The 10989-nt window shown below is 40.2% G+C and overlaps 1 protein-coding gene across 2 annotated transcripts in view; it reads left to right on the forward strand.

The window, feature by feature from the left end:
• Nucleotides 1-10989, forward strand: part of TBC1D19 (TBC1 domain family, member 19) — a 304338-nt gene that overhangs the window by 172921 nt on the left and 120428 nt on the right. For both annotated transcript variants that reach the window (XM_006866308.1, XM_006866309.1), the window contains one exon: nucleotides 3168-3240. In XM_006866308.1, coding sequence (XP_006866370.1) covers nucleotides 3168-3240 — 73 coding nt within the window. The remainder of the gene's footprint in view (nucleotides 1-3167; nucleotides 3241-10989) is intronic.

Consider the following 10989-nt stretch of genomic DNA (forward strand, 5'->3'; position numbering starts at 1 on the left):
TTGGCCCAGGATCAGACATTGTTTCGTTCTGCTGTGCATGGGGTCGCTATGAGTCGGTTCTGACTCGATGGCACCTGACAACAACAACAAAATGTACATGTGAAAGTTGGACAGTCAGTCAATAAGGATTACTGTAGAAGAATTGATACATTTGAGTTATGGTATTGGAGAAGAATATTGAAAGTACTGCTAGAAGAACAAACAAATCTGTGTTGAAGAAGTATAACCAGAATGTTCCTTAGAAGCCAGGATGGCCAGACATTCTCTCTCATATTTCAGACATGTTATCAGGAAGGATCAGTCTCTAGAGAAGGCCATCATGCTTGGTAAAGTGGAGAGCCAGGTAAAAGAGGAAGACCCCAACAAGATGGACTGGCACAATGGCAGCAGCAAAGGGCTCAAGTGTAACAACAATTGTGAGGATGGCACAGAACCAGGTAGTGTTTTATACTGTTGTGCATAGGCTTGTTATGAGTTGCAACGAATTCAAACCAATAAGAAGTGTTTGAATTCTTATTAGTAGAGGTTTGTACAGAAGAGAAAGTGTCAGATTCTTCTTCTGGGAGTGTTGGGTGGTCTTCTCAGAGTGCTGCTTTGTGTAGGTCTTGAAGGATGATACGGAGTTTGAGAAATAAAGAAGTAGGGAATGAAAATGTAGGGAAAGTTTCACCATGTATGTAAGTCTGTCTTAAGTGGACATATCTCAGCCAGTGCAGAACCAAAAGTCTGTGATGAATTGTTGAGCAATTCTGGTCATACCCACTAGGAGTACAATTACTTCTTGTCTTCCTGTACTCATCAGGGGTAGCTGTGTCTGTTGTCCCTGCTTCAGGTGACCTGGACACTCAGTGATTCTGATTCTGGTCTGTCAGCATAAATGCCGACCTTGGTGAGGTTCAGTGCGTTCTGTTATTTTATAACAGAGGGCTGTTAAACCTACTTCATCATGTTATGTGATTAGACAATGTTCAAGGAAAATGTCTTAAAACGAAAATTGATTAGAGCAAAGTTGCTGACTAATTCCTGTTTTTAATTCAGCTGCTTGGAGGGTGCAGATTGGGACCAGAGCTCAGTAGTGTGAACAGTGTTACTGAGCCCCTTCCTTTGCTATGTGTCACTCACTCGGCGCAGTTGTTGCTAACCGCCTTTGAGGTGGTTCTGATTCATGGCCACTCTGTGATTCAAACCAACCTTGTGATTCAAACTGACCTGTGATTCAAACCAACCCTGTAGTACAGTGCTTTATACTATAACATATCTATAGAACATATATATACATATATGTTCTATAGATATGTTATAGTATAGATAGATAGATAGATAGATAGATAGATAGATAGATAGATAGATAGATAGATAGATCTTTTGTTGTTGTTAAGTATCATGGAGTCAGTTCTGACTCATAGTTCAAAGTGAGTTTGAACTGCCACCTTACGGTTCAAACTGACCTTGCTGTCCAATGCTTATCCTGCAGCACCACACCATTGGTAACATAGAATGTGGTGCTTTTTATAAAGACAAAAAAAAAGAAGTTTAGTTTAAAAATGAAACTATAATGGTGGCTATTTAAGATCACTATAAAAATGTAGTGTTTGAGGCTGGATAAGTGTGTCTCACGAGGGACATTATAAATCACTGACTTAAATAATACCAGGTAATTGGGAAGGATTAAAACTAATTCCATTATTTTAAGAAGAAGGAAGTAGGGTTTTAGCAATTAGAATCGTAACAAAACACTGGGACAAATATTAATAGAAATATTTAATTATTTATGGAGTAAAAATCATATGAATATTGTGAGGCTTTTATATATCTTAAACATACCAGACAACATAATTACTTTTCCTAGACATTACTAGATAAGTAGAGGAAGTCTGGAGAATAAATCTAATCTACCCTTATTTTAGCAGAGTACTTGATAGTTCAATTTTACTTAAAAATGAGGTTGCCTTGGATGTTTGCAAGGCTTGGTTTATTAAGCTGCATGAAATACAGTAGCATAGACAGCCTAGACCCACAATTACACTGGCAATTTTAGACAATGACTTTTGGAGATGAAACTGACCAGCGCTACTGGCCATAAGGTCAGTAGTTCGACTCACTGCAGGAGAAAGATAAGGCTTTCTGTTCCTGTAAAGATTTACAGCCTTAGAAACACTATGCAGGATCATTATGAGTCTGAACTGACTCCACGGCACATCACCACCACCACCACCACCACCTGTGCTGTGGGAACCCTGGTAACATAGTGGATTATGATCCCTGATGGAGTGGGGGAGGAGCATTCGGTGCTAACTGAAAGGTCGGTGGTTAGAACCTACTGGCTGCTCCATGGAAGACATGACTGTTTCCATAGTGATATAGAGCCTCAGGAATTCTACAGGGCAGTTGGACTCTGTCCTACTGGGTCACTACGAGTCAGAATTGACTCAACAGGTACAAATCCTGCGTGTGTGAGTGTCAGCATGTGCATGAATGCGTGTGTTCAGAAAAGAAGTCAATGTTAATTTTTTTACTCAAAAGAATAATTAATCCTTACTTTATTGAAAAGGGAAATCTGCTGCCTAAAAAACAAAATTGAAGTATCCTGATGTGACAGTGCAGGGTAAGCACTGGACAGCTAAGCTCAAGGTTGGTGATTCACACCCACCAGCCACTCCTTGGAAATCCTATACAGGATCACTATGAGTCGTAACTGACTCAACAGCTCTTAACAAGAGCAGCAACTTTAAAAATGATTTTTAAGTAATGGCAGTAACCATATTGGTCAGAAGGCATTAAAGCAAACATTTAAGTAGAGAAAATTGGGGGAAGAAAGATATCACTAAAGGTTCTACACTGGGAGAAATGTATTTTTAAGTTTCATTTCTATTGCATACATTCATTTTTCCTAGAAACTTTTGTCTTTTCTACCGGTGTTTATTTCATATAAAAACAGTAAGTATTGCATAGGATACCTGTAGTAAAAAGAATCATGGTTCTTCATCATCTTAATTTTGGAGTAATGCATTACTATTTAAAGGTTTTTAGATACTTGGAAGTGAAAGTTCATTTTACATTGTGATTTTTATTTTAACTGGCATTTAGATGAAGCTGGATTTAAAAACTATATATACTATATAGGAAAGCCTGAGCTGTTTGTTAATTCTGTATATGTTATTTTTCAGAAAGAATTCTTTGTAGAACTCAGCTTAAATACGGGACAACTGGGTATAGATGATTCTACACAAGTGCCTCCCGGTTAGTATTTATTTCAAATGGCTTATGATTAATGATAAAGTAAGTTTAAGTGTTCTCTTTCCATTTCCAAATAAATTTTGTATCTTTTTTATATCTGAAAATTACCTATGGTTTTTGTCTCTTCTTTCATTAATATCAGTGATGTAATGGAATCCTGTATGTTGTAATTGTCAGAGTTCAGCTAGGTTTTCTGTCTTTTATTTGAAGGTCTTTGAAATAACTTTCAGAGTTATTGCTGTTGTTATGTGCCGTGGAGTCAGTTCCGACTCATAGCGACCCTGTACAGGGTTTCCGAGACTGTAAATCTTTACAGGAGCAGAAAGCCTCATCTTTCTCATGTGGAACAATTGGTAGTTTTGAACTGTTGACCCTGAGGTTAGCAGCCCAATTTGTAACCAGTACGCTATCAGAGTTATTAGGCATGCAAAAATCATTTTGTTGACAACATATTCATTGGCAACACACATGTTTCCCCTGACTGGCCATCACTAAGGCCTGGTGATGCAGTGGTTTAAGCACTGGGCTGTGAACTGCAAAGTCAGTGGTTTAAATCCTCTAGCCACTCTATGAGAGAAAGATGAGGCTATCAGCTCTCATAAAGATGTCCGGTCTTGGAAACTCTTAGGAGCAGTTTTAACTGTCCTGTGGGGCCATGTGAGTTGGCAGTGGATGTTTTGGTTTGGCCTTCACTATCTGATTTTACCATCTCTGTACTTCATACCCAACTCAAGGGCACCTAACAAGTCACAAGTCAGGTGACCACTGTCATCAATCTCAAGTAAATTTATGTTTCAAAATTAGTCTCATTTCCTGGTATGGCGCTGTGGGTTAATGCACTGGACTACAAACTTGGTTTGAACTGCAAGGTCAGTGGTTCAAGCCAACCAGCTGCTCCTTGGAAACCCTGTACAGGGTCGGTATGGGTCAGAACCTACTCGATAGCAATTAACAACAACAGACCTTAGTGAGCCAGATAATATCCAAGACTTTTCTTTCTTTTCTTCTGGATAAATACCACATACCATTAATAAAAGACAGATTGATATATATCTATAATAAAAAGGAAGTAAAAATTGAATTAGAATATGGGAGACCTAAAAAAGGGGTAGGGAAATGTTTCTAGTCTTCTCTCTACAATTGACTAACTGCGTGACATAGACAAGTAACTTTACACATCTGGGTCTGTTTCTTCCTCTATAACTTAAGGGAGATGTTGTTGTTAGGTGCCATTAAATTGATACTGACTCATAGCGACCGTATGCATAACAGAATGAAACACTGCCTGGTCTTGGGTCAACCTCACAATCTTTGCTACGCCTGAGCCCATCTCTCCTACAACTGTGCCAATCCATCTCATTGGGGGTCTTCCTCTTTTTCTCTGACCTCCCATTTTACCAAACATAATACCCTTCTCCAGGGACTGGTCCCTTCTGACAATATGCCCTTAAGTATGAGAGATGAAGTCTGGCCATCGTAGCTTCCAAGGAGCACTCTGGCTGCTCTTCTTCCAACACAAATCTGTTTGTTTTTGGCAGTCCCTGGTACTTTCAATACTCTCCTCCAATACCATTGCTCAAATGCATCAATACTTCTGCGGTCTTCCTTATTCACTGCCCAGCTTTCGCATGCATATGAGGTGATTGAAAATATCATTGCTTGGGTCAGGTGCACCTTAGTCCTCAAGCTGACTTCTTTGCTCTTGAACACTCACTTTAAAGAGATTGTGTTCAGCAGATTTGCCTAATGCAAAACGTCATTTGAACCCTGGTGAAGACCTGGTTGGCCAGCAGTGTGGCAAGACCTGGGGACTCTTGGACCCAGAGTCAGGGACATAGCTACAGAGAACTAGCGTGGAGAGTGAGAGAGTGAAGCATCCAGCTGATAAGAAGAGAGGGCATATGCACAAGAACACCCACACTTGCAGATAATACCCATTTGACCTGGCTTCAATGACTGGATGATCAGAGCTCAACCAAAAGAAGAAAGAAGAGGAAAAAAAGAGTAATCTGATACAATTTGATGAACTTGACCTACACGTATGGATGCAGTAGCTCAAAAGAGGGAACAAATTCTTACAGCAAGGATCAGTCCCACCCCCTCCATACACAGAATAGACAGGGATGAGCAACTTGGACATTGGCTACCCACAATGGAGGGGTGGGGGGCGGCACTTCAAAGGCAAGAAGTGACTGGCTTACAAGCTTTCAGAGGGAACCTAGATCCAGAGGGCGTGGAAGAAGGTAGAATCTCCACTGAATAGTACCCAATCTGTCTAGGTGGGGCTGATGAAAGGAAATGCGGATAGGTCTCTTGTGATACAATAGTGAATAATTGTTATCAGGACTGATTGTGAGTGTTGGAAATGTAAAGGTAGACATTTTGTATCAAGGAGGGGAGTGATTAACTTTTCAGCCTGGGAGTGGAGGTCCCTGGGACCATCAAGGGAGAAGAGCGGAGAGCGGGACCCTACCCAGAGAAGCAGTGACACCAGAGATGGAGACGATGACGTGGAGAGAGGGAGCGGCTGGGGACTTTAGACCCAGAAAGGGAGAAGGGCTGTGTGCTGATGACCGGGGTGGGGGTGGGAGGCAGGCTTGCAGGGTATACCCTGTGGTTTGTTGATGCATGGGGGGGACTGTAACCATGGCAATGAAACGATATATGATAGGATGAATGTAAAACTAGTATTCTCCCATGTAAACTATCATATAATTCACAATTTTAAAAAAAAGTCGTTTGATTTCTTGACTGCTGCTTCCATGAGTGTTGATGGTTGATCCAAGCAAACTTTGACAACTTCATTGTTTTCTCTATTTATATGTTTATTGGTCCAATAGTAATGACTTTTGCTTTCTTTACATTGACATGGAAGCCATACCGAAAGGAGCTGGCAATATATTATTAATAATAGTTAACAATATTAATAACACTTATTGATCACATGTTATGTGATGCATGCTCACATGTTAACTTCTGAGAACTCTTGAGAAATACATATTATTACCATTTTGTAAACCTGTATTAATTATCAATGGCAAATAACACTATCATACTTCATATGTTGTTATTTGACCTGGAGTCAATTTCACTTTGTGGTGACCCCACATGTATACAGTGGTGGTGGTGGCTGTGTGTCATGGAGTCGGTTCAGACTCATAGTGGCCCTGTACAGGGTTTCCAAGGCTATAAATCTTCACAGGAGCAGAAAACCTCATCCTTCTCCCACGGGACAACTGGTAGTTTTGAACTGCTGACCTTGAGGTTAGCAACCCGACTCATAACCACTATGCTACCAGAGCACCTTATGTATACAGTAGAACTACTCTATAGGGTTTTCAAGACTGTGACCTTTCAGAAACACATTGTCATGCCTGTGTTTAGAGGCACCTCTGCATGGGTTTGGACCACCAACTTCTCAGCTAATAGTCGAGTACTTAACTGTTTGTGCCACCCATTTTGTTGTTGTTGTTAAGTGCTGTCGAGTTGGTTCTGACTCATAGTTACCCTAGATAGCGTTTCCAAGGGGCAGCTGGTGGGTTCAAAATGCTGACCTGTGGCTCACAGCCCAGTGCTGATCCCACAGCGCCACACCAGGAGCCCACCCATAGACTTCTATACTGCAAACAGAAAAGTACATAGATCATACTAGTGCAACTCAATGAAGTTTTACAAATTGAAAGTACCTATTGGTGCAAATGATTAATGCACTTGGCTGCTAACCAAAAGGCTAACCAAGAGGCACCTTAGAAGAAAGGCCTGCTGATTTATTTGTGAAAAACCAGTTATTGAGAACTTTGTAGTACAGATTTACCATGACATACATAGGGTTGTCATGAGTCAGTATCGAGTCAAAAACAGCTGGTTTGTTATTAAAGTACCACCCAGATCAACAAAGGGGAGTTGTTGCTGTCATACCCTCTTTGAATCTGTAAACCCCATTTTAAAGATATTCACTGAGTTCTAACAACGTAAGTTAGTTTTGCCTTCTTGAGCTATATATGTGTGTGTTCTGATAAGCATATATCCATATATGTTTAACCAGTTCTTGAACTTCATATGAAGAACAGAAGCATATAATGTGTACTGTTTGGTATCCAATTTCTTTTGCTCAGTATGATGTCTGTGAGATTCAGTCATGTTGTATGTATTAATGTATCATTTTCTTGCCTTACAGTGGCCCACTGTAATGAATATGCAGACCCATTCTACTGCTGATTTGCATTAGGGAAAATTTCAAATATTGGGCTATTACAAATAAGGTGGTGTTTTATTGACTACATGAAGATATTTGACTGTGTGGATCTTAACAAGTTACAGATTACCCTGCCAAGAATGGGAATATTCCAGAACTCTTATTGTGCTCGTGCAGAACTTATACACAGACCAGAAGGCAATTGTTCAAACAGAACAAGGGCACGCTGCTTGGCTCAGCATCAGGAAAGGTGGGCAGCAGGGTAGTACCTGTGACCAGATTTACTCAATCTGTATACGGAGCAAATAATCTGAGACTATAGACTATGCGAAGCAGAATGTGGTCTAAGGAATGGAGGAAGACTCCTTAATAACCTGTGATGTGCAAATGAGACAACCTTGCTTGCTGGAAGCCAACAAGACTTGAAGCACTAACTGATGAAGATCAAAGACCACAGCTGTCAACATGGATTACAAGCAACCCAAAACAAAAGTTCTCACAAATAGACCAAAAAACAACATCGTGATAAACAGAGATTAAAGTTGTCAAGGATTTCGTTTGACTCAGATCTACAAGCTATAGAAGCAGCAGTCAGGAAATCAAATGATGTTTTGCCCTGGGCAAATCTGCAACAAAAGTCTTCTTTTAAATGTTAAAAAACAGAGATATCACTTTGATAGCTAAAGTTCACCTGACACAAACCATAATAATCCCAATTGCCTCATGAATAAAGAAGACTGTAGACGAAGTGATGCATTTAAGTTTGGTATGGAGGAAAGTATTAAAAGTACCATGAACTGCCAAAAGAACAAACAGATCTGTGTTGGAAGAAGTACATGGCTGTACATGCTCCTTGGAAGCCAGGATGACTACACTTCATCTTTCATACTTTGGACATATTATCAGGAGCGACAGTCTGTGGAAAAGGACATCATAATTGGTAAAGTGTAGGGTCAGCAAAAAAGTGGAAGATTCTCAAAGAGATGGATTGGCACAGTGGCAGCAGTAACTGGCTCAAGCATAGCAACAGTTGTGAGGTTGGCACATAAAGTTGTTGTTCATAAAGTTGCTATGAATTGGTACTGACTCAAGAACACCTGACAACAACAACAAACATGCATGTAAAAGCTGTACAGTGAGAAAGGAAGCAGGAGAAAGAATTGACGTATTTGCAACAACAACAACAAATTAGAAAGATGAGGCTTTCTGCTCCCGTAAAGATTTACAGCCTCGGAAACCCTGTACAGGGTCGCTATGAGTCGGAACTGACTCCATGGCACATAACAACAACAACATTACAAGGAATAGACTGCCAGAGAATGAACACATTTATCTTGGAAGAAATGTAGTAGAATGCTCCTTAGAAACTAGGATAGTGAAATCTTACTTTGCATTTGTATCTGAAGGGATCATTCCTGGAGAAAGACATCTTGCTTAGAAAACAGTGAAATGAATTAACACTGTAATGAATGCTGTAACAATGCGTTTAAACAGCAACAGTCGTGAGGATGACTGATGGGTGCAGGACTAGGCATAGTTTTGTTCTGATGTACACAGGGTCACTATGGGTCAAAGCTGACTCGACATCATCTAACAAAAATTATAAGTGCTATGAACTTTCTGGTATGTGTGTCCTGAAAGAAAAAAAATTATCTATCTATCTATCTATCTATCTATCTATCTATCTATCTATCTATCTATCTAGTCACTTTGAGTCAGTACTGACTTGATGGCACCTAACAACAACAACAGAGCATGGGAACACTGAATGTTTTAAAATTAAGAAAGGTGTGCAACAGGGTTGTATTCTTTCACCATACTTATTCAAACTGTATGCTGAGCAAATCATCAGAGAAGCTGGGTTCTATGAAGAAAAACGTGGCATCAGGATTGGATGAAGACTCATTAACAACCTGCGATATGCAGCTGATACAACCTTGCTTGCTGAAAGTGAAGAGGACTGAAAACATTTACCGATGAAGATCAAAGAGCATAGCCTTCGGTATGAATTACATCTCAATGTCAAGAAAACAAAAATCCTCACCACTAGACTAATAACATTCTTATCAACAGAGAAAAGACTGAACTTGTCAAGGACTTCATTCTTCTTGGATCAACTATCAACATTTGTGGAAGCAGCAGTCAAGAAATCAGATGACGTACTGCATTAGGCAAATCTGCTGCACAGGAATTTTTTAAAGTGTTGAAAAGCAAAGATGTCAGCTTGAGGACTAAGGTGCGCCTGACCCAAGCCATGATATTTTCAATAACCTCATATGGATGCGAATGCTGGACAGTGAATAAGGAAGATCGTAGAAGAATTGACGCCTTTGAGTTGTGGTGTTGGAGGAGAATACTAAAAGTGCCATGGGCTGCCAAAAGAACCAATAGATCTGTTTTGGACAAAGTGCAGCCAGACTGCTCCTTTGCGGCCAAGATGGCCAAACTTCGTCTCTCATACTTTGGACATATTGTCAGGAGGGAACAGTCGCTAGAGAAGGATATCATTCTTGGTAAGATGGAGGGTCTGAGAAAAAGAGGAAGACCCCCAGCGAGATGGATTGGTCAGGTGGAGCATCAATGAACTCAAGCGTGGCAACAGTAGTGAGGTTGGCCCAGGATTGGACATTGTTTCGTTCTGCTGTGAGTCGGTGCCGACTCGATGGCACCTAACAACAACAACTACAACATTTATGTATATATATCCATCCTTGTGTTGAGCATATGCCTGAAAATGCAATTTGTGAGTCTAAAGTTAGCACAAAATTTTACAAGACCAACAATTTATTCATTACAAATACCTTTTTTAACAACATAGACGGCAACTATACACATGGACCTTGCCAGATGGAATACACAGACATAAAATCAACTACGTTTGTGGAAACAGACCATGGAGAAGTTCAATATCATCAGCCAGGACAAGGCCAGGGACCATCTGTGTAACAGATCATCAGTGGATGGCTTTAACAACCCAAAATTTATTCTCTCTCAGTTTAAGAGCCTAGAAGTTTGAATTCAGAGTACAGCTCTGGAGAAAGGTCCATTTCTCCTTTTGGCATCTGTAGACCAAATATTCCATGGAAATTTGCATATATCTTATTATCAGTCTTTCCCTGAATCTAAGAGAAGAGGAAGTTTCACAGTGAAGGGACCCCAGGTTCAAAGCATACACTCCCAGCTTTTATCTTGGTGGTAGTAGGTTCCCTCGTTCTTTGCTCAAATCTCTCTCCTTATCTCTCTTGTAAGATCTCCCACATATTGGGGTGGCATTGGGATTAAAGGCGGTATACTAAGATGAGACTTTCTGCTCCCACAATAGATATAAAGCCTCGGAAACCCTACACAGGATCACTATGAGTTGGAACCAACTTCATGGTATTTAACAACAACAACAACACAACAATCCCACCCTTAACCCTCTGATTGGTTTATCACATCAAATCACATCATGGGGAGGAGCAGACTTGCAGAATGTGCCATTTGGAGATGTAATTTATTATATATGCCTGAGTGGGTTTTTTTAAAAAAAGCTAAAGTGGATAAAGAGAAATACT

The sequence above is a fragment of the Chrysochloris asiatica genome, unplaced genomic scaffold (assembly GCF_000296735.1).
Source record: "Chrysochloris asiatica unplaced genomic scaffold, ChrAsi1.0 scaffold00089, whole genome shotgun sequence".
NCBI classification, from domain to species: Eukaryota; Metazoa; Chordata; class Mammalia; order Afrosoricida; family Chrysochloridae; genus Chrysochloris; species Chrysochloris asiatica.